Raw genomic sequence first — 24889 nt, 5'->3', positions numbered from 1 at the left:
CATTAACTTTTTAGTCATCCGCTGCTGGTTCCCAAAATATTCCCAACGCTCTGGCCTACCACTAGTTTTCACTGCTTTGTACGCCTTGGTTTTCGATTGGACACTCTCCTTGACCACCTTTGTTAACCACGGGTGGTTCATCCTTTTCATCGAATCCTTCTTTTTGACCGGGATAAATTTTTGTTGAGCGGAATGAAACATCTGCTTAAATGTCTGCCACTGCTTATCCACTGACCTTCCCATTAGTCTATTTTCCCGGCCTGCTTTAGACAGCTCTTTCTTCATCCCTCTGTAATTGCCCTTATTTAAGTTGAGGACACTGGTTTGAGACCCGAGTTGCTCGCCCTCAAACTGAATTTGAAATTCTACCATGTTGTGATCGCCAAGCCCTAGAGGATCCTTAACTACAACATCTGTTATTAATCCCACCTCATTGCACATTAATAGATCTAAAATAGCCAGTTCCCGGGTAGGTTCTCCAACATATTGCTCTAAGAAACAATCCATGATGCACCCTACAAATTTGTCTTCCACATTAACCCTGCCAATCTGATCCTGACACAGCCCCCGTGACGCTCGACATCAACCCCCATAACTGTTTACATAGCCCCATGTCACTTGACACAGCCCCTGTGACATTTGACAGAGCCTGTGACTATCTACATAGCCCTGTGAGAGTTTACATGGCCTGTGGCTGTCGATAACGTCCCCGTGACTGTCGACACAGACCCGCGACACTCGACACAGCCCCCGTGACACTCGACACAGCCCCCGTGACTATTTACGTAGCCCTGTGACTGTTCACATAGCCCCGTGACACTCGTACCAACCCGTGACTGTTTACATAGCCCCGTGACAGTCAAGACAGCCCCCGTGACTGTTTACATAGCCCCGTGACACTCGTACCAGCCCGTGACTGTTTACATAGCCCCATGACAGTCAACACAGCCCCCGTGACTGTTTACATAGCCCCGTGACAGTCAACACGGCCCCTGTGACTGTTTACATAGCCCCGTGACAGTCAACACAGCCCCCGTGACTGTTTACATAGCCCCGTGACAGTCAACACAGCCCCCGTGACTGTTTACATAGCCCCGTGACAGTCAACACGGCCCCTGTGACTGTTTACATAGCCCTTTGACAGTCGACACAGCCCCCCCACCCCCGTGACTGTTTACATGGGCCCGTTACCCACCGTCTCAGATCCGGGAATGCCCCCCGCCCCGATTACCTGCCCGGCCTGCAGCACGGTCTCCAGCTCCCGGTAGTGGTTGTGCCAGACGAGGCGGTGGAGTGGGAAGCTGTCTGGGTCCCGGCCGCCACTCATGGCGCCGCTGGTGGGCTCCCGGGGAGGGATGGTCACCAATGCGGTCAAGGGGTTTCAGAGGCCAGGAGAGAAGTCCAAGAGGAGGAGGTGGAGGGGGCGGGGGGGAGGAGGAGCTGAGGAGGGAGGGGGCGGGGCCAGCGGCTGCCTCAATTAGCATACATTTGCATGAATTAGCATCTCATTGGTGACGGTGACTCTCCCTTCCCCCCCTTCTCGCTCTCTCTCGCTCCATCTCCAGCCGCCTACCGTCGCTGCAGCAACCAGCACTTCCGGGGTCGCGACCGGAAGTTGAAAAGCGGAAGTGCGGTACATTTCCGGCCTGTGAAAGGGGGAGGAGGAGGAGGAGGGGGAGGGACGAAATGACGATGTCCGGTTAAACCTTGACCCCTAAGCACCGATTTTTAATTAAGGGAGCAGAGTGATTAAAAATTTATTTAAGCGTTTGGGAATTCGCCAGGAAGGAGCCTCTGATTTAAAAGCGGGTTTTTTAAAAAAGGATCTTGACCTTAACGTGGTGTCTTTTCATTCAGGCGGGTCGGAGGTCAGAGGTGACCAACCGTCAGCCGCCACGCCTCCAACGACGTAAACGGGGGGGGGGGGGGGGGATAAATTTGCCCGCGTCGCATCTCTCAATGTCTCTCGTTGAGGAAAACTCGGAATGAAAGGAGAAAGAAATTAAAAGGAGAAGAAAGCGGGAGGTTTATTTTGCGTTTTAATATAAAAATAATCCCAAACTTCCCAGGAGGCGGTGCGTGCGGCCGCCATGTTCCAGCGGGGCACAGGCAGGGCGCGGCGAATGCGCATGTGCATAGCGGGGAGATGCCATCTCTGTGAGGGGCAAAAGCTGTGCCTAGAACCACCACCACCCATTGCAGGTGGGGGATGATGGAGAGAGGAGAGGGGATTGCAAGGCGGGAGGGGGGGGGAGGGGGGGGGGGGTGGTGAAGGGAGGGTGGATGGAGGGAGGATGGAGGGGGGATGAGGGATGGAGGGAGGGGGGATGAAGGGAGGGGGGATGGGGGGAATGAAGGGAGGGGGGGGATGAAGGGAGGGGGAGGGGGGATGAAGGGAGGGGGGAGGGGGGGATGAAGGGAGGGGGGAGGGGGGGATGAAGGGAGGGGGGGAGGGGGGATGAAGGGAGGGGGGAGGGGGGATGAAGGGAGGGGGGAGGGGGGATGAAGGGAGGGGGGGATGAAGGGAGGGGGGAGGGGGGATGAAGGGAGGGGGGAGGGGGGGATGAAGGGAGGGGGGAGGGGGGGATGAAGGGAGGGGGGGATGAAGGGAGGGGGGATGGGGGGGATGAAGGGAGGGGGGAGGGGGGGATGAAGGGAGGGGGGAGGGGGGGATGAAGGGAGGGGGGGATGAAGGGAGGGGGGATGGGGGGGATGAAGGGAGGGGGGAGGGGGGATGAAGGGAGGGGGGATGGGGGGGATGAAGGGAGGGGGGAGGGGGGATGAAGGGAGGGGGAGGGGGGTGAAGGGAGGAGGGATGGGGGGATGAAGGGAGGAGGGATGGGGGGATGAAGGGAGGGGGGAGGGGGGGTGAAGGGAGGAGGGATGGGGGGATGAAGGGAGGGGGGAGGGGGGGATGAAGGGAGGGGGGATGGGGGGCATGAAGGGAGGGGGGAGGGGGGATGAAGGGAGGGGGGAGGGGGGAGGGGGGGATGAAGGGAGGGGGGAGGGGGGAGGGGGGGATGAAGGGAGGGGGGAGGGGGGAGATGAAGGGAGGGGGGAGGGGGGGATGAAGGGAGGGGGGAGGGGGGGATGAGAAGGGAGGGGGGATGAAGGGAGGGGGGATGGGGGGATGGGGGGGATGAAGGGAGGGGGGATGGGGGGGATGAAGGGAGGGGGGATGGGGGGGGATGAAGGGAGGGGGGATGGGGGGATGGGGGGGATGAAGGGAGGGGGGATGGGGGGGATGAAGGGAGGGGGGATGGGGGGAGGGGGGATGGGGGGGGATGAAGGGAGGGGGGATGGGGGGGATGAAGGGAGGGGGGATGGAGGGATGGGGAATGAAGGATGGGGGGATGAAGGGATTGGGGAGTGGTGTATGAAGGGGGTGGGGATGAAGGAAGGGGGGATGGAGGGAGGGGGGATGGGGGGGATGAAGGGAGGGGGGATGAATGGAGGGGGGAGGGGGGGATGAAGGGAGGGGGAGGGGGGGATGAAGGGAGGGGGGAGGGGGGGATGAAGGGAGGGGGGAGGGGGGGATGAAGGGAGGGGGGATGGGGGGATGAAGGGAGGGGGGATGAATGGAGGGGGGAGGGGGGATGAAGGGAGGAGGGATGGGGGGATGAAGGGAGGGGGGAGGGGGGATGAAGGGAGGAGGGATGGGGGGGATGAAGGGAGGGGGGATGGGGGGAGGGGGAATGAAGAGAGGGGGGATGGGGGGCATGAAGGGAGGGGGTGGGGGTGATGAAGGGAGGAGGGATGGGGGGATGAAGGGAGGGGGAATGGTGGGATGGGGAGTACGAATGGGGGGAGGTAGAAGTCAGTGGGGTACTGGGGTGGGTCAGTGGGATACTGGGGTGGGTCAGTGGGGTACTGGCGTGGGTCAGTGGGGTACTGGGGGGTCAGTGGGGTACTGGGGTGGGTCAGTGGGGTATTGGGGGGTCAGTGGGGTACTGGGGTGGGTCAGTGGGGTATTGGGGGGTCAGTGGGGTACTGGGGTGGGTCAGTGGGGTATTGGGGGGTCAGTGGGGTACAGGGGTGGGTCAGTGGGATACTGGGGGGTCAGTGGGGTACTGGGGTGGATCAGTGGGGTACTGGGGGTGTCAGTGGGATACTGGGGGGACAGTGGGGTACAGGGGTGGGTCAGTGGGATACTGGGGGGACAGTGGGGTACTGGGTGGGTCAGTGGGATACTGGGGGGGTCAGTGGGGTACTGGGGGGTCAATGGGCTACTGGGGGGTCAGTGGGATACTGGGGGGTCAGTGGGGTACTGGGTGGTCAGTGGGATACTGGGGGGACAGTGGGGTACTGGGGTGGTCAGTGGGGTACGGGGGGGGTCAGTGGGATACTGGGGGGCTCTGGGGTACTGGGGTGGTCAGTGGGGTACGGGGGGGGTCAGTGGGATACTGGGGGGCTCTGGGGTACTGGGGTGGGTCAGTGGGGTACTGGGTGGTCAGTGGGATACTGGGGGGTCAATGGGGTACTGGGGGGTCAGTGGGATACTGGGGGGTCAGTGGGGTACTGGGGGGGTCAGTGGGGTACTGGGGGGGTCAGTGGGATACTGGGGGGACAGTGGGGTACTGGGGGGGTCAGTGGGGTACGGGGGGGGTCAGTGGGATACTGGGGGGCTCTGGGGTACTGGGGTGGGTCAGTGGGGTAATGGGTGGGTCAGTGGGATACTGGGGGGGACAGTGGGGTACTGGGGGGGACAGTGGGGTACTGGGGGGTCAGTGGGATACTGGGGGGTACTGGGGTGGGTCAGTGGGGTACTGGGGGGTTAGTGGGGTACAGGGGTGGGTCAGTGGGGTACTGGGGGTGTCAGTGGGGTACTGGGGGGTCAGTGGGATACTGGGGTTGTCAGTGGGGTACTGGGGTGGGTCAGTGGATACAGGGGGGGACAGTGGGATACTGGGGGGACAGTGGGGTACTGGGGGTGTCAGTGGGGTACTGGGGTGGGTCAGTGGGGTACTGGGGGGGACAGTGGGGTACTGGGGGGGTCAGATGTGTACTCTGGGGTCAGCAGGGTATGTGAGGGGTCATGGGGAAGGGAATGTAATGGGGTCTACTTGGGTGGGGTGTCCAGAGGAGGACTCGTCCTTTAGGATAGATGGGGGTTCGGGGTTTGGGGTGAAAAAGGGAGGGTTAGTCTTACCCGGGTGGGGAGAGATCAACTGATGGATCAGAGCGATCGCAACATTCCTCACTCCGCCTCACTCCACCTCACTCCACCTCACTCCGCCTCACTCCACGCCCTCTCCTCCCTCCGCCAGACTCCACACCCTCTCCTCCCTCCGCCAGACTCCACACCCTCTCCTCACTCCGCTCCCAATCCGCACCCTCTCCTCACTCCACACCCTCTCCTCACTCCGCACCCTCTCCTCACTCCGCTCCCACTCCGCACACTCTCCTCACTCCACTCCCTCTCCTCACTCCACCTCACTCCACTCCCTCTCCTCACTCCACCTCACTCCACACCCTCTCCTCACTCCACCTCACTCCACTCCCTCTCCTCACTCCACCTCACTCCGCACCCTCTCCTCACTCCACACTCTCTCCTCACTCCACATCCTCTCCTCACTCCAAACTCACTCCGCACCCTCTCCTCACTCCACCTCACTCCACACCCTCTCCTCACTCCGCTCCCTCTCCTCACTCCGCCTCACTCTGCACCCTCTCCTCACTCCCCACCCTCTCCTCACTCCGCTCCCTCTCCTCACTTCACACCCTCTCCTCACTCCACACCTTCTCCTCAGTCCGCACCCTCTCCTTACTCCGCACCCTCTGCTCACTCCACACCCTCTCCTCACTCCGCACCCTCTCCTCACTCCGCACCCTCTCCTCACTCGCTCCCTCTCCTCGCTCCACGCCCTCTCCTCACTCCGCACCCTCTCCTCACACCGCACCCTCTCCTCACTCCACACCCTCTCCTCACTCCGCACCCTCTCACTCCGCTCCCTCTCCTCACTCCACACCCTTTCCTGACTCCACACCCTCTCCTCACCCTGCCTCACTCCACACCCTCTCCTCACTCCACACCCTCTCCTCACTCGGCACCCTCTCCTCGCTCCGCCTCACTCCGCACCCTCTCCTCACTCCACACCCTCTCCTCACTCCGCACCCTCTCCTCACTCCACACCCTCTCCTCACTCCACCTCACTCCGCACCCTCTCCTCACTCCACACCCTCTCTGCACTCCACACCCTCTCCTCACTCCGCACCCTCTCCTCACTCCGCTCCCTCTCCTCATTCCACACCCACTCCTCACTCCACACCCTCTCCTCACTCCGCACCCTCTCCTCACTCCGCACCCTCTGTTCACTCTGCACCCTCTCCTCACTCCACTCCCTTTCCTCACTCCACCTCACTCTGCACCCTCTCCTCACTCTGCACCCTCTCCTCACTCTGCACCCTCTCCTCACTCCGCACCCTCTCCTCACTCCGCACCCTCTCCTCACTCCACCTCACTCCGCACCCTCTCCTCATTCCACACCCTTTCCTCACTCAACCTCACTCCTCACTCTGCTTCACTCCACCTCACTCCGCACCCTCTCACTCCGCACCCTCTCCTCACTCCACACCCTCTCCTCACTCCACCTCCACACCCTCTCCTCACTCCGCACCCTCTCCTCACTCCACACACTCTCCTCACTCTGCACCCTCCCCTCACTCCACACCCTCTCCTCACTCCACACCCTCTCCTCACTCCGCACCCTCTCCTCACTCCACACCCTCTCTTCACTCCGCACCCTCTCCTCACACCGCACCCTCTCCACTCCACCTCACTCCGCACCCTCTCCTCACTCCGCACCCGCTCCTCACTCCACCTCACTCCGCACCCTCTCCTCACTCCGCTCCCTCTCCTCACTCCATACCCTCTCCTCACTCCACACCCTCTCCTCACTCCACCTCCACACCCTCTCCTCACTCCGCACCCTCTCCTCACTCCGCACCCTCTCCTCACTCCGCACCCTCTCCTCACTCCACACCCTCTCCTCACTCCACACCCTCTCCTCACTCCTCCTCCACACCGTCTCCTCACTCCGCACCCTCTCCTCACTCCGCCTCACTCCGCACCCTCTGCTCACTCCACACCCTCTCCTCACTCCACCTCACTCCACACCCTCTCCTCACTCCGCACCCTCTCCTCACTCCACCTCACTCCACACCCTCTCCTCACTCCACCTCATTCCACACCCTCTCCTCACTCCACCTCACTCCGCACCCTCTCCTCACTCCACACCCTCTCCTCACTCCGCTCCCTCTCCTCACTCCGCACCCTCTCCTCAGTCCACCTCACTCCGCACCCTCTCCTCACTCCACACCCTCTGCCCACTCCGCACCCTCTCCTCTCTCCACACCCTCTCCTCTCTCCGCACCCTCTCCTCACTCCACACCCTCTCCTCACTCCGCACCCTCTCCTCTCTCCACACCCTCTCCTCACTCCACCTCACTCCACACCCTCTCCTCTCTCCACACCCTCTCCGCACTCCACACTATCTCCTCACTCCGCACCCTGTCCTCACTCCACACCCTCTCCTCACTCCATCTCCACACCCTCTCCTCACTCCACACCCTCTCCTCACTCCACACCCTCTCCTCACTCCGCACCCTGTCCTCACTCCACACCCTCTCCTCACTCCACCTCCACACCCTCTCCTCACTCCACACCCTCTCCTCACTCCACACCCTCTCCTCACTCCACACCCTCTCCTCACTCCACCTCCACACCCTCTCCTCACTCCACACCCTCTCCTCACTCCACACCCTCTCCTCACTCCACACCCTCTCCTCACTCCACCTCCACACCCTCTCCTCACTCCGCACCCTCTCCTCACTCCACACCCTCTCCTCACTCCGCACCCTCTCCTCACTCCACACCCTCTCCTCACTCCACACCCTCTCCTCACTCCGCACCCTCTCCTCACTCCGCACCCTCTCCTCACTCCGCACCTTCTCCTCACTCCACACCCTCTCCTCACTCCGCACCCTCTCCTCACTCCACACCCTCTCCTCACTCCGCACCCTCTCCTCTCTCCACACCCTCTCCTCACTCCACCTCACTCCACACCCTCTCCTCTCTCCACACCCTCTCCGCACTCCACACTATCTCCTCACTCCGCACCCTGTCCTCACTCCACACCCTCTCCTCACTCCATCTCCACACCCTCTCCTCACTCCACACCCTCTCCTCACTCCCACCCTCTCCTCTCTCCACACCCTCTCCTCACTCCACCTCACTCCACACCCTCTCCTCTCTCCACACCCTCTCCGCACTCCACACTATCTCCTCACTCCGCACCCTGTCCTCACTCCACACCCTCTCCTCACTCCATCTCCACACCCTCTCCTCACTCCACACCCTCTCCTCACTCCACACCCTCTCCTCACTCCGCACCCTGTCCTCACTCCACACCCTCTCCTCACTCCACCTCCACACCCTCTCCTCACTCCACACCCTCTCCTCACTCCACACCCTCTCCTCACTCCACACCCTCTCCTCACTCCACTCCACACCCTCTCCTCACTCCACACCCTCTCCTCACTCCACACCCTCTCCTCACTCCACACCCTCTCCTCACTCCACACCCTCTCCTCACTCCACCTCCACACCCTCTCCTCACTCCACACCCTCTCCTCACTCCACACCCTCTCCTCACTCCACACCCTCTCCTCACTCCACACCCTCTCCTCACTCCACCTCCACACCCTCTCCTCACTCCGCACCCTCTCCTCACTCCACACCCTCTCCTCACTCCGCACCCTCTCCTCACTCCACACCCTCTCCTCACTCCGCACCCTCTCCTCACTCCGCACCCTCTCCTCACTCCGCACCCTCTCCTCACTCCGCACCTTCTCCTCACTCCACACCCTCTCCTCACTCCTCACCCTCTCCTCACTCCACACCCTCTCCTCACTCCGCACCCTCTCCTCTCTCCACACCCTCTCCTCACTCCACCTCACTCCACACCCTCTCCTCTCTCCACACCCTCTCCGCACTCCACACTATCTCCTCACTCCGCACCCTGTCCTCACTCCACACCCTCTCCTCACTCCATCTCCACACCCTCTCCTCACTCCACACCCTCTCCTCACTCCACACCCTCTCCTCACTCCGCACCCTGTCCTCACTCCACACCCTCTCCTCACTCCACCTCCACACCCTCTCCTCACTCCACACCCTCTCCTCACTCCACACCCTCTCCTCACTCCACACCCTCTCCTCACTCCACCTCCACACCCTCTCCTCACTCCACACCCTCTCCTCACTCCACACCCTCTCCTCACTCCACACCCTCTCCTCACTCCACACCCTCTCCTCACTCCACACCCTCTCCTCACTCCACACCCTCTCCTCACTCCACCTCACTCCACTCCCTCTCCTCACTCCACCTCACTCCGCACCCTCTCCTCACTCCACACTCTCTCCTCACTCCACATCCTCTCCTCACTCCAAACTCACTCCGCACCCTCTCCTCACTCCACCTCACTCCACACCCTCTCCTCACTCCGCTCCCTCTCCTCACTCCGCCTCACTCTGCACCCTCTCCTCACTCCCCACCCTCTCCTCACTCCGCTCCCTCTCCTCACTTCACACCCTCTCCTCACTCCACACCTTCTCCTCAGTCCGCACCCTCTCCTTACTCCGCACCCTCTGCTCACTCCACACCCTCTCCTCACTCCGCACCCTCTCCTCACTCCGCACCCTCTCCTCACTCCGCTCCCTCTCCTCGCTCCACGCCCTCTCCTCACTCCGCACCCTCTCCTCACACCGCACCCTCTCCTCACTCCACACCCTCTCCTCACTCCGCACCCTCTCACTCCGCTCCCTCTCCTCACTCCACACCCTTTCCTGACTCCACACCCTCTCCTCACCCTGCCTCACTCCACACCCTCTCCTCACTCCACACCCTCTCCTCACTCGGCACCCTCTCCTCGCTCCGCCTCACTCCGCACCCTCTCCTCACTCCACACCCTCTCCTCACTCCGCACCCTCTCCTCACTCCACACCCTCTCCTCACTCCACCTCACTCCGCACCCTCTCCTCACTCCACACCCTCTCTGCACTCCACACCCTCTCCTCACTCCGCACCCTCTCCTCACTCCGCTCCCTCTCCTCATTCCACACCCACTCCTCACTCCACACCCTCTCCTCACTCCGCACCCTCTCCTCACTCCGCACCCTCTGTTCACTCTGCACCCTCTCCTCACTCCACTCCCTTTCCTCACTCCACCTCACTCTGCACCCTCTCCTCACTCTGCACCCTCTCCTCACTCTGCACCCTCTCCTCACTCCGCACCCTCTCCTCACTCCGCACCCTCTCCTCACTCCACCTCACTCCGCACCCTCTCCTCATTCCACACCCTTTCCTCACTCAACCTCACTCCTCACTCTGCTTCACTCCACCTCACTCCGCACCCTCTCACTCCGCACCCTCTCCTCACTCCACACCCTCTCCTCACTCCACCTCCACACCCTCTCCTCACTCCGCACCCTCTCCTCACTCCACACACTCTCCTCACTCTGCACCCTCCCCTCACTCCACACCCTCTCCTCACTCCACACCCTCTCCTCACTCCGCACCCTCTCCTCACTCCACACCCTCTCTTCACTCCGCACCCTCTCCTCACACCGCACCCTCTCCACTCCACCTCACTCCGCACCCTCTCCTCACTCCGCACCCGCTCCTCACTCCACCTCACTCCGCACCCTCTCCTCACTCCGCTCCCTCTCCTCACTCCATACCCTCTCCTCACTCCACACCCTCTCCTCACTCCACCTCCACACCCTCTCCTCACTCCGCACCCTCTCCTCACTCCGCACCCTCTCCTCACTCCGCACCCTCTCCTCACTCCACACCCTCTCCTCACTCCACACCCTCTCCTCACTCCTCCTCCACACCGTCTCCTCACTCCGCACCCTCTCCTCACTCCGCCTCACTCCGCACCCTCTGCTCACTCCACACCCTCTCCTCACTCCACCTCACTCCACACCCTCTCCTCACTCCGCACCCTCTCCTCACTCCACCTCACTCCACACCCTCTCCTCACTCCACCTCATTCCACACCCTCTCCTCACTCCACCTCACTCCGCACCCTCTCCTCACTCCACACCCTCTCCTCACTCCGCTCCCTCTCCTCACTCCGCACCCTCTCCTCAGTCCACCTCACTCCGCACCCTCTCCTCACTCCACACCCTCTGCCCACTCCGCACCCTCTCCTCTCTCCACACCTCTCCTCTCTCCGCACCCTCTCCTCACTCCACACCCTCTCCTCACTCCGCACCCTCTCCTCTCTCCACACCCTCTCCTCACTCCACCTCACTCCACACCCTCTCCTCTCTCCACACCCTCTCCGCACTCCACACTATCTCCTCACTCCGCACCCTGTCCTCACTCCACACCCTCTCCTCACTCCATCTCCACACCCTCTCCTCACTCCACACCCTCTCCTCACTCCACACCCTCTCCTCACTCCGCACCCTGTCCTCACTCCACACCCTCTCCTCACTCCACCTCCACACCCTCTCCTCACTCCACACCCTCTCCTCACTCCACACCCTCTCCTCACTCCACACCCTCTCCTCACTCCACCTCCACACCCTCTCCTCACTCCACACCCTCTCCTCACTCCACACCCTCTCCTCACTCCACACCCTCTCCTCACTCCACCTCCACACCCTCTCCTCACTCCGCACCCTCTCCTCACTCCACACCCTCTCCTCACTCCGCACCCTCTCCTCACTCCACACCCTCTCCTCACTCCACACCCTCTCCTCACTCCGCACCCTCTCCTCACTCCGCACCCTCTCCTCACTCCGCACCTTCTCCTCACTCCACACCCTCTCCTCACTCCGCACCCTCTCCTCACTCCACACCCTCTCCTCACTCCGCACCCTCTCCTCTCTCCACACCCTCTCCTCACTCCACCTCACTCCACACCCTCTCCTCTCTCCACACCCTCTCCGCACTCCACACTATCTCCTCACTCCGCACCCTGTCCTCACTCCACACCCTCTCCTCACTCCATCTCCACACCCTCTCCTCACTCCACACCCTCTCCTCACTCCACACCCTCTCCTCTCTCCACACCCTCTCCTCACTCCACCTCACTCCACACCCTCTCCTCTCTCCACACCCTCTCCGCACTCCACACTATCTCCTCACTCCGCACCCTGTCCTCACTCCACACCCTCTCCTCACTCCATCTCCACACCCTCTCCTCACTCCACACCCTCTCCTCACTCCACACCCTCTCCTCACTCCGCACCCTGTCCTCACTCCACACCCTCTCCTCACTCCACCTCCACACCCTCTCCTCACTCCACACCCTCTCCTCACTCCACACCCTCTCCTCACTCCACACCCTCTCCTCACTCCACCTCCACCACCCTCTCCTCACTCCACACCCTCTCCTCACTCCACACCCTCTCCTCACTCCACACCCTCTCCTCACTCCACCCTCCACACCCTCTCCTCACTCCACACCCTCTCCTCACTCCACACCCTCTCCTCACTCCACACCCTCTCCTCACTCCACCTCCACACCCTCTCCTCACTCCGCACCCTCTCCTCACTCCACACCCTCTCCTCACTCCGCACCCTCTCCTCACTCCACACCCTCTCCTCACTCCGCACCCTCTCCTCACTCCGCACCCTCTCCTCACTCCGCACCCTCTCCTCACTCCGCACCTTCTCCTCACTCCACACCCTCTCCTCACTCCTCACCCTCTCCTCACTCCACACCCTCTCCTCACTCCGCACCCTCTCCTCTCTCCACACCCTCTCCTCACTCCACCCTCACTCCACACCCTCTCCTCTCTCCACACCCTCTCCGCACTCCACACTATCTCCTCACTCCGCACCCTGTCCTCACTCCACACCCTCTCCTCACTCCATCTCCACACCCTCTCCTCACTCCACACCCTCTCCTCACTCCACACCCTCTCCTCACTCCGCACCCTGTCCTCACTCCACACCCTCTCCTCACTCCACCTCCACACCCTCTCCTCACTCCACACCCTCTCCTCACTCCACACCCTCTCCTCACTCCACACCCTCTCCTCACTCCACCTCCACACCCTCTCCTCACTCCACACCCTCTCCTCACTCCACACCCTCTCCTCACTCCACACCCTCTCCTCACTCCACACCCTCTCCTCACTCCACACCCTCTCCTCACTCCACCTCCACACCCTCTCCTCACTCCGCACCCTCTCCTCACTCCACACCCTCTCCTCACTCCGCACCCTCTCCTCACTCCGCACCCTCTCCTCACTCCACACCCTCTCCTCACTCCGCACCCTCTCCTCACTCCGCACCCTCTCCTCACTCCACACCCTCTCCTCACTCCGCACCTTCTCCTCACTCCACACCCTCTCCTCACTCCGCACCCTCTCCTCACTCCACACCCTCTCCTCACTCCGCACCCTGCTCCTCACTCCACACCCTCTCCTCACTGCACACCCTCTCCTCACTCCACCTCACTCCGCACCCTGCTCCTCACTCCGCACCCTCTCCTCACTCCACACCCTCTCCTCACTCCGCACCCTGCTCCTCACTCCACACCCTCTCCTCACTCCGCACCCTCTCCTCACTCCACACCCTCTCCTCACTCCGCACCCTCTCCTCACTCCACACCCTCTCCTCACTCCGCACCCTCTCCTCACTCCGCACCCTCTCCTCACTCCACACCCTCTCCTCACTCCGCACCCTCTGCTCACTCCACACCCTCTCCTCACTGCACACCCTCTCCTCACTCCACCTCACTCCGCACCCTGCTCCTCACTTCGCACCCTCTCCTCACTCCGCACGCTCTCCTCACTCCACACCCTCTCCTCACTCCGCACCCTCTCCTCACTCCACACCCTCTCCTCACTCCACACCCTCTCCTCACTCCGCACCCTCTCCTCACTCCACACCCTCTCCTCACTCCGCACCCTCTCCTCACTCCGCACCCTCTCCTCACTCCGCACCCTCTCCTCACTCCGCACCCTCTCCTCACTCCGCACCTTCTCCTCACTCCACACCCTCTCCTCACTCCGCACCCTCTCCTCACTCCGCACCCTCTCCTCACTCCGCACCCTCTCCTCACTCCGCACCCGCTCCTCACTCCACACCCTTTCCTCACTCAACCTCACTCCTCACTCTGCTTCACTCCACCTCACTCCGCACCCTCTCACTCCGCACCCTCTCCTCACTCCACACCCTCTCCTCACTCCACCTCCACACCCTCTCCTCACTCCGCACCCTCTCCTCACTCCACACACTCTCCTCACTCTGCACCCTCCCCTCACTCCACACCCTCTCCTCACTCCACACCCTCTCCTCACTCCGCACCCTCTCCTCACTCCACACCCTCTCTTCACTCCGCACCCTCTCCTCACACCGCACCCTCTCCACTCCACCTCACTCCGCACCCTCTCCTCACTCCGCACCCCGCTCCTCACTCCACCTCACTCCGCACCCTCTCCTCACTCCGCTCCCTCTCCTCACTCCATACCCTCTCCTCACTCCACACCCTCTCCTCACTCCACCTCCACACCCTCTCCTCACTCCGCACCCTCTCCTCACTCCGCACCCTCTCCTCACTCCGCACCCTCTCCTCACTCCACACCCTCTCCTCACTCCACACCCTCTCCTCACTCCTCCTCCACACCGTCTCCTCACTCCGCACCCTCTCCTCACTCCGCCTCACTCCGCACCCTCTGCTCACTCCACACCCTCTCCTCACTCCACCTCACTCCACACCCTCTCCTCACTCCGCACCCTCTCCTCACTCCACCTCACTCCACACCCTCTCCTCACTCCACCTCATTCCACACCCTCTCCTCACTCCACCTCACTCCGCACCCTCTCCTCACTCCACACCCTCTCCTCACTCCGCTCCCTCTCCTCACTCCGCACCCTCTCCTCAGTCCACCTCACTCCGCACCCTCTCCTCACTCCACACCCTCTGCCCACTCCGCACCCTCTCCTCTCTCCACACCCTCTCCTCTCTCCGCACCCTCTCCTCACTCCACACCCTCTCCTCACTCCGCACCCTCTCCTCTCTCCACACCCTCTCCTCACTCCACCTCACTCCACACCCTCTCCTCTCTCCACACCCTCTCCGCACTCCACACTATCTCCTCACTCCGCACCCTGTCCTCACTCCACACCCTCTCCTCACTCCATCTCCACACCCTCTCCTCACTCCACACCCTCTCCTCACTCCACACCCTCTCCTCACTCCGCACCCTGTCCTCACTCCACACCCTCTCCTCACTCCACCTCCACACCCTCTCCTCACTCCACACCCTCTCCTCACTCCACACCCTCTCCTCACTCCACACCCTCTCCTCACTCCACCTCCACACCCTCTCCTCACTCCACACCCTCTCCTCACTCCACACCCTCTCCTCACTCCACACCCTCTCCTCACTCCACCTCCACACCCTCTCCTCACTCCGCACCCTCTCCTCACTCCACACCCTCTCCTCACTCCGCACCCTCTCCTCACTCCACACCCTCTCCTCACTCCACACCCTCTCCTCACTCCGCACCCTCTCCTCACTCCGCACCCTCTCCTCACTCCGCACCTTCTCCTCACTCCACACCCTCTCCTCACTCCGCACCCTCTCCTCACTCCACACCCTCTCCTCACTCCGCACCCTCTCCTCTCTCCACACCCTCTCCTCACTCCACCTCACTCCACACCCTCTCCTCTCTCCACACCCTCTCCGCACTCCACACTATCTCCTCACTCCGCACCCTGTCCTCACTCCACACCCTCTCCTCACTCCATCTCCACACCCTCTCCTCACTCCACACCCTCTCCTCACTCCACACCCTCTCCTCACTCCACACCCTCTCCTCTCTCCACACCCTCTCCTCACTCCACCTCACTCCACACCCTCTCCTCTCTCCACACCCTCTCCGCACTCCACACTATCTCCTCACTCCGCACCCTGTCCTCACTCCACACCCTCTCCTCACTCCATCTCCACACCCTCTCCTCACTCCACACCCTCTCCTCACTCCACACCCTCTCCTCACTCCGCACCCTGTCCTCACTCCACACCCTCTCCTCACTCCACCTCCACACCCTCTCCTCACTCCACACCCTCTCCTCACTCCACACCCTCTCCTCACTCCACACCCTCTCCTCACTCCACCTCCACACCCTCTCCTCACTCCACACCCTCTCCTCACTCCACACCCTCTCCTCACTCCACACCCTCTCCTCACTCCACCTCCACACCCTCTCCTCACTCACACCCTCTCCTCACTCCACACCCTCTCCTCACTCCACACCCTCTCCTCACTCCACCTCCACACCCTCTCCTCACTCCGCACCCTCTCCTCACTCCACACCCTCTCCTCACTCCGCACCCTCTCCTCACTCCACACCCTCTCCTCACTCCGCACCCTCTCCTCACTCCGCACCCTCTCCTCACTCCGCACCCTCTCCTCACTCCGCACCCTCTCCTCACTCCGCACCTTCTCCTCACTCCACACCCTCTCCTCACTCCTCACCCTCTCCTCACTCCACACCCTCTCCTCACTCCGCACCCTCTCCTCTCTCCACACCCTCTCCTCACTCCACCTCACTCCACACCCTCTCCTCTCTCCACACCCTCTCCGCACTCCACACTATCTCCTCACTCCGCACCCTGTCCTCACTCCACACCCTCTCCTCACTCCATCTCCACACCCTCTCCTCACTCCACACCCTCTCCTCACTCCACACCCTCTCCTCACTCCGCACCCTGTCCTCACTCCACACCCTCTCCTCACTCCACCTCCACACCCTCTCCTCACTCCACACCCTCTCCTCACTCCACACCCTCTCCTCACTCCACACCCTCTCCTCACTCCACCTCCACACCCTCTCCTCACTCCACACCCTCTCCTCACTCCACACCCTCTCCTCACTCCACACCCTCTCCTCACTCCACACCCTCTCCTCACTCCACACCCTCTCCTCACTCCACCTCCACACCCTCTCCTCACTCCGCACCCTCTCCTCACTCCGCACCCTCTCCTCACTCCGCACCCTCTCCTCACTCCGCACCCTCTCCTCACTCCACACCCTCTCCTCACTCCGCACCCTCTCCTCACTCCGCACCCTCTCCTCACTCCACACCCTCTCCTCACTCCGCACCTTCTCCTCACTCCACACCCTCTCCTCACTCCGCACCCTCTCCTCACTCCACACCCTCTCCTCACTCCGCACCCTGCTCCTCACTCCACACCCTCTCCTCACTGCACACCCTCTCCTCACTCCACCTCACTCCGCACCCTGCTCCTCACTCCGCACCCTCTCCTCACTCCACACCCTCTCCTCACTCCGCACCCTGCTCCTCACTCCACACCCTCTCCTCACTCCGCACCCTCTCCTCACTCCACACCCTCTCCTCACTCCGCACCCTCTCCTCACTCCACACCCTCTCCTCACTCCGCACCCTCTCCTCACTCCGCACGCTCTCCTCACTCCACACCCTCTCCTCACTCCGCACCCTCTCCTCACTCCACACCCTCTCCTCACTGCACACCCTCTCCTCACTCCACCTCACTCCGCACCCTGCTCCTCACTTCGCACCCTCTCCTCACTCCGCACCCTCTCCTCACTCCACACCCTCTCCTCACTCCGCACCCTCTCCTCACTCCACACCCTCTCCTCACTCCACACCCTCTCCTCACTCCGCACCCTCTCCTCACTCCACACCCTCTCCTCACTCCGCACCCTCTCCTCACTCTGCACCCTCTCCTCAATCCACACCCTCTCCTCACTCCGCACCCTCTCCTCACTCCGCACGCTCTCCTCACTCCGCACCCTCTCCTCACTCCACCTCACTCCGCACCCTCTCCTCACTCCACACCCTCTCCTCACTCCGCACCCTCTCCTCACTCCACACCCTCTCCTCACTCCACACCCTCTCCTCACTCCACACCCTCTCCTCACTCCACACCCTCTCCTCACTCCGCACCCTCTCCTCACTCCGCACGCTCTCCTCACTCCACACCCTCTCCTCACTCCGCACCCTGCTCCTCACTCCGCACCCTCTCCTCACTGCACACCCTCTCCTCACTCCACCTCACTCCGCACCCTGCTCCTCACTCCACACCCTCTCCTCACTCCGCACCCTCTCCTCACTCCACAGCACTTTCTTTCATTTCCCCTTCATGTCTGGGAATCTTTGATTAACTGTCTCTCTTCAGCTTCCAAATTCCCGGGAATGCAAGTCCAGTTTGTGTCATGTCTGCTGCTAACTAAACCCTTGGAGCTCAGCTGTAGAAACTAGGAGCAGGAGAAGGCCCTTCAGCCCTTCGAGTCTGCTCTGCCATTCATTATGATCATGGCTGATCCTCTATCTCAACGCCATCTTCAGGCTTTCTCTCCGTACCCCTTGTTTCCCTTAATACCCCAAAACTTATCAATTTATCCACAATCTTCTGTAGTAGAGAATTCCACAGGTTGACCACCCTCTGAGTGAAGAAATCTTTCTTCATCTGAGTCCTAAACGGTCTACCCCGTATCCTGAGACTGCGGCCCCTGGTTCTAGACTCCCCAACCAGGGGAAACATCCTCCCTGCATCTAGTCTTTCCAGCCCTGTTAGGATTTTATACATTTCCATCAGATCCCCTCTCAATCTTCTAAACTCTAGTGAATACAGGCCCAGTCGAACCAATCTCTCCTCATACGACAGTCTTGCCATCCCTAGTATCAGCCTATTGAACCTTCACTCCCTCTATGGCAAGTATATCTTTTCTTAGGTAAGGAGACCACAGCTGCATGGAATACTCCAGGTATGGTCTCACCAAGGCCCTGTATAACTGAAGTAAGACATCCCTACTTCTGAACTCAAGTCCTCTCGCAATGAAGGCCAACGTTACCACTTGCCTTCCTAACTGCTTGCTGCACCTGCCTGTTTACCTTCATTGACTGGTGTACAAGGACACCCACTGGTTCTCCCTTATCTATTCTACTAGTTGCTTCCTCAAAAAACTCCAGGAGATTAATTAAGCGCGATTTCCCTTTCATAAACCCATGCTGACTTTGTCCAATCCGTTTAACGCTTTCCAAGTGTCCTGTTACCACGTCTTTTATAATAGACTCTAGCATTTTCCCCACTACTGATGTTAGGGCTAACTGGTCTGTAATTCTCTGTTTTTGATCTCCCTCCTTTTTTTAAATAGCGGGGTTACATTTTCCACCCTCCAATCTGTGGGAACTGCTCCAGAGTCTGTATAATTTTGGAACGTGACCTCCGATGCAGCCAATATTTCCAGAGCCACTTCCTTTAGTGGTCTGGGGTGTCGATTATCAGGACCTGGGGATTTTTGAGCCTTTAACCCCATTCATTTCTCGAGCACCATTTTTTTTACTAATACTGACTTTCTTCAACTCCTCCCTCTCACTCAGCCCCTGGTTTCCTAACATTTCTGGGAAATTACTTGTTTCGTCTTTTGTGAGAACAGAACCAAACTACGTGTTCAACTCTTCTGCCATTTCTTTGTTCCCCATTATAATTTCCCCTGTTTCTGACTGTAAGGGACCTACATTTGTCTTCATTAATCTTTCTCTCTTCACATATTTATAGAAGCTCTTACGGCCAGCTTTTATCTCCCCCGCAAGTTTACCCTCATACTCCACTTTCCCTTTCTTGATCAATCTTTTTGTCTGCTTTTGCTGAATTCTAAACTGTTCCCAATCCTCAGGTTTGCTGCTTTTTCTGGCCATTTTATACGTCTCCTCTTTGGATCTAATACTATCCAGAATTTCTTTTGTAATCCATGGTTGAACCACCTTTCCTGTTTTTGATTTTGCGCCAGACAGGAATGGGAAGTCTATGCTGAACTCTTTCCAAGGGCAAGATCTCTTTCTCGGGGTGTAGTGAGGACACCACTACCAGTAACTCCATGGGCAGAATTCCACCCCCCCGCCTCCCTCTGGTGGGATTTTTCCAGATGGACTTTTAAACAGCTCGCTGAACAGCTGAAATGGGACATCGAGGCTCCCCTTGTATTCTGGTCCCTGAGATCACACAGAGTCACAGAATCACACAGTGCAGAAGAGGCCCTTCAGCCCATCGAGTCTGCGCCGACACCTGACCTACCTCCCTAATCCCATTGACCAGCACTTGCCCCCCATAGCCTTGAATGTTAGGACGATGCCAAGTGCTCATCCAGGTACTTTTTAAAGGATGTGAGGCTAACCCGCCTCCACCACCCTCCCAGGCAGCGCATTCCAGACCCTCACCGCCCTCTGGGTAAAAAAGCTTCTCCTCACATCCCCCCCCTAAACCTCCTGCCCCTCACCTTGAACTTATGTCCCCTCGTGACTGACCCTTCAACTAAAGGGGAACTGCTGCTCCCTATCCACCCTGTCCATGCCCCTCATAATCTTGTACACCTCGATCAGGGTCACCCCTCAGTCTTCCCTGCTCCAACAAAAACAACCCAAGTCTATCCAACCTCTCTTCATAACTTAAATGTTTCATCCCAGGCAACATCCTGGTGAATCTCCTCTGCACCCCCTCCAGTGCAATCACATCCTTCCTATAATGTGGTGACCAGAACTGCACACAGTACTCCAGCTGTGGCCTCACCAAGGTTCTACACAACTCCAACATGATCTCCCTACTTTTGTAATCTATGCCTCGACTGATAAAGGCAAGTGTCCCATATGCCTTTTTCACCACCCCACTAACATGCCCCTCTGCCTCCAGAGATCTATGGACACACACGCCAACGTCCCTTTGTTCCTCAGAACTTCCTAGTGTCGTTCCATTCATATAAAGACCAGCAGACCATTATTCTTTTATACTTTCACTTTTAATTCATTTATACCCAGGATGTGGGCTTCACTGGCTGGGCCCAGCATTTATTGCCCATCCCTAATTGCCCCTTGAGAAGGTGGTGGGTGAGCTGCCTTCTTGAACTGCTGCAGTCCCCGTGTGGTGTAGGTACACCCACAGCGCTGTTAGGGAGAAAGTTCCAGGATTTTGACCCCAGCGACAGTGAAGGAACGGCCGATATATTTCCAAGTCAGGAGGGTGAGCCGCTCGGAGGGGAACTTGCAGGTGGTGGGTGTTCCCCATGTGTCTGCTGCCCTTGTCCTTCTAGATGGTAGTGGTCGTGGGTTTGGAAGGTGCTGTCGAAGGAGCCTTGGTGAGTTGCTGCAGTGCATCTTGTAGATGGTACACACGCTGCTGCTACTGTGCGTCGGTGGTGGCGGGAGTGAATGTTTGTGGATGGGGAGCCAATCAAGCGGGGCTGCTTTGTCCTGGACGGTGTCGAGCTTCTTGAGTGTTGTGGGAGCTGCACTCATCCAGGCAAGTGGGGAGTATCCCATCACACTCCTGACTTGTGCCTTGTAGATGGTGGACAGGCTTTGGGGAGTCAGGAGGTGAGTGACTCTCCGCAGGATTCCCAGCCTCTAACCTGCTCTTGTAGCCGCAGTATTTATATGGCTGGTCCAGTTCAGTGTGGTACCTGGATTGAAAACGCTTTAAATTCCAAGTTTGAATAATATCAAAGAAATATTTAAAACTAGCAGAAGCTCCACTCATCTCTGTCCCTGGAACATGAGTGAATTGGAGATTCCTGGCTGTCATAAGATTTAGGGGCAAGAGTAGACCATTCGGCCCCTCGAACCTGCTCCGTCATTCAATGAGATCATGGCTGATCTTCTTGTGTTTAGAGTTCCACTTTCCCATCTACCCCCGATAACCTTTGACTCCCTTGCCTCACAAGAATCTCTCAATCTCTCTACCTCTGCCTTAAAAATATTCTGTGACCCCCCACCCCCATCGCCTTCTGAAGCCGAGAGTTCCAAACTCGCACAACCCTCGGAGAGAAAATATATTCTCCTCATCTCTGTCCTAAAAGGGTGACCCCTAATTTTAAACCAGTGCCCCCCCCTAGTTCTGGACTCACCCACAAGAGGAAACATCCTTTCCACATTCACCTTGTCAAGGCCGTTCAGGATCTTGTAAACTTCAATCAAATCACCCCTCACTCTTCTAAATTCCAGTGGAAACAAGGCCAGTCTGTCCAACCTTTCCTCTTAAGACAACCCGCTCATCCCAGGTATCGATCTAGTAAACTCCCTCTGAACCACCTCCAATACATTTACATCCTTCCTTAAATAAGGAGATCAAATCTGCACACGGTATTCGAGATGCGATCTCACCAACGCCCTGTATAACTGAAGCATAATATCCTTACTTTAATGTTCAATCCCTCTCATAATAAAGGATCCCATTCCATTCACCTTCTCAATCACTTGCTGAACCTGCACACTAACTTTTTGTGACTCATGCACTAGAACACCCAGATCCCTCTGCACCGCAGAATTCTGCAGCCCTTCTCCAATTAATTAATTCTCTGCTTTTTTATTCTTCCTGCCAAAGTGAAAAACTACACATTTTCCCACATTAAACTCCATTTGCCAGATCTTTGCCCACTCACTCAACCTATCTACATCCATCCACAACCTCCTCATGTCCTCTTCACAACATACTTTCCTACCTATCTTTGTGTCATCTGTAAATTCAGCTACCATGTCTTCACTCCCCTCATCTAAGTCATTGATGTAAATTGTAAAGAGTTGAGATCCCAGTACAGACCCCTGTGGGACTCCACTCGTCACATCCTGCCAAGCAGAAAAAGACCCATTTATGCCTACTCTCTGCTTTCTGCCGGCCAGCCAATCCTCTATCCAGGCTAATATGTTACCCCCTACACCATGAGCTTTTAATTTCCATAATAATCTTTGATGTGGCACCTTATCAAATGCCTTCTAGAAATCCACATCTACAGGCTCCCCTTTATCCACTGTGCATGTTACTCCTTCAAAAAAACTCCAATAAATTAGTTAAACATGATTTTCCTTTCACAAAACCATGCTGACTCTTCCCGATTGCCTTGAGCTCTTCTAAGTGCCCAGCTATACCCTCCTTAATGATCGATTCTAATAACGTCCCCACGACAGACTTCAAGCTGACTGGTCTGTAGTTTCCTGTTTTCTGCCCCTCTCCCTTCTTGAATATTTGCTACTTTCCAGTCTGATGGAATCTTTCCAGAATCTATCGAATTTTGGAAAATTAACACCAGCGCATCGACTATCTCATTCACCACCTCTTTTAAGACCCTGGGATGAAGTCTATCGGGACCCAGAGATTTGGCAGCCCGCAGCTCCCATCAGTTTGCTCAGTACTGCTCCCCTAGTGTTTGGAATTTCACCAAGTTCCTCTCTCCCTCCCACCTCCTGATCTGCAGCTATTACTGGAATGTTTAATGTATCCTCTATAGTGAAGACAGAAGCAAAATATTTGTTCATTCCATTCACCATTTCCTTATTATCTACCATTAGCTCCCCACTGTCACTCTCTGAAGGACCAACATTCACTTTATTTACTCTTTTCCTGTTTAAATACCTGTGGAAACTCTTGCTATCCGTTTTTACATTTCTAGCTCGCTTCCTCTCAAACTCTGCTTCCTTTCTCCTGATTAACCTTTTAGTCATTCTCTGGCATTCTTTATATTCTGTCCAATCATCTGTCCTGCCACTCATCTTTGCGAAGTTGTTTGCGTTTTCCTTTAAGTTTGATGCTTTCCTTAACATCTCTGGTTAACCACGGATGGTGGGTCCTCCCCTTAGAGTTTTTCTTTATAGTAGGAATGTACTTATTCTGCATACTCTGAAACATCCCCTTCAATATCTGTCGCTGCTTCTTTGTTGATCTATCCTCTAGCCTAGTTTCCCAGTTCACTTCAGCTAGTTCAACTTTCATCCCCACATAGTTGCCCTTATTTAAGTTTAAGATACTAGTCTTAGCCCCACTCTTCTCCCTCTCAAACTGGATGTAAAATTCAATCATATTGTGGTCACTGCTACCCAGGGGTGCCTTTACTCTGAGGTCATTAATTAATTCCTGTCACATTACACAATACCACGTCTAATATAACCTGCTCTCTGGTTGGTTCCAGAATGTGCTGCTCTCCAAACTATCTCGAAAACATTCTATGAACTCCTCATCCTGGCTACTACTGTCAATCTGATTTTTTCAGTTTATGTGTAGATTATAATCGACCCATGATTATTGTTGTCCCTTTATCACAAGCACACAATATTTTCTCCTGAATACTTTGTCCCACACTGTGGCTACTGTTAGCGGGTCTGTAGACCACTCCCATAAATGGGTTTTCTCCCGACGGAGAGACACCCTCTTTAAACAGGGTCCCTGAGGGAGAGACTCCCTCTTTAAACAGGGTCCCCGACGGAGAGACACCCTCTTTAAACAGGGTCCCCGATGGAGAGACTCCCTCTTTAAACAGGGTCCCTGACGGAGAGACTCCCTCTTTAAACAGGGTCCCCGATGGAGAGACTCCCTCTTTAAACAGGGTCCCCGAGTGAGAGACTCCCCTTTTAAACAGGGTCCCTGACAGAGAGACTTCCTCTTTAAACAGGGTCCCTGACGGGGAGACTCCCTCTTTAAACAGGGTCCTCAAGGGAGAGACTCCCCCTTTAAACAGAGTCCCCGAGGGAGAGACTCCCTCTTTAAACAGGGTCCCCGAGGGAGAGACTCCCTCTTTAAACAGGGTCCCCGAGGGAGAGACTCCCTCTTTAAACAGGGTCCCTGAGAGAGAGACTCCCCCTTTAAACAGGGTCCCTGATGGAGAGGCTCCCTCTTTCAACAGGGTCCCTGAGAGAGAGACTCCCTCTTTAAACAGGATCCCTGAGGGAGAGACTCCCTCTTTAAACAGGGTCCCTCACGGAGAGACTCCCTCTTTAATCAGGGTCCCCGAGGGAGAGACTCCCCCTTTAAACAGGGTCCCCGACAGAGACTCCCTCTTTAAACAGGGTCCCTGAGAGAGAGACTCCCTCTTTAAACAGGATCCCTGA

At 58.1% G+C, this 24889-nt stretch overlaps 1 protein-coding gene across 1 annotated transcript in view; it reads right to left on the bottom strand.

Moving 5' to 3' along the window:
* LOC121269342 (ankyrin repeat domain-containing protein 13D-like) overlaps positions 1-1587 on the bottom strand; it is a 190665-nt gene extending 189078 nt beyond the window's left edge. Inside the window, exon 1 of the mRNA XM_041173893.1 lies at positions 1232-1587. Coding sequence (XP_041029827.1) covers positions 1232-1327 — 96 coding nt within the window. The 5' untranslated portion in view covers positions 1328-1587. The remainder of the gene's footprint in view (positions 1-1231) is intronic.
* Positions 1588-24889: the final 23302 nt, after the last annotated feature.

The sequence above is a fragment of the Carcharodon carcharias genome, chromosome 24 (genome assembly GCF_017639515.1).
Source record: "Carcharodon carcharias isolate sCarCar2 chromosome 24, sCarCar2.pri, whole genome shotgun sequence".
In the NCBI taxonomy this organism is placed as follows: Eukaryota; Metazoa; Chordata; class Chondrichthyes; order Lamniformes; family Lamnidae; genus Carcharodon; species Carcharodon carcharias.
Note: the sequence above shows the minus strand (reverse complement) of the source record. Positions and strands in the feature narration are given on the sequence as shown.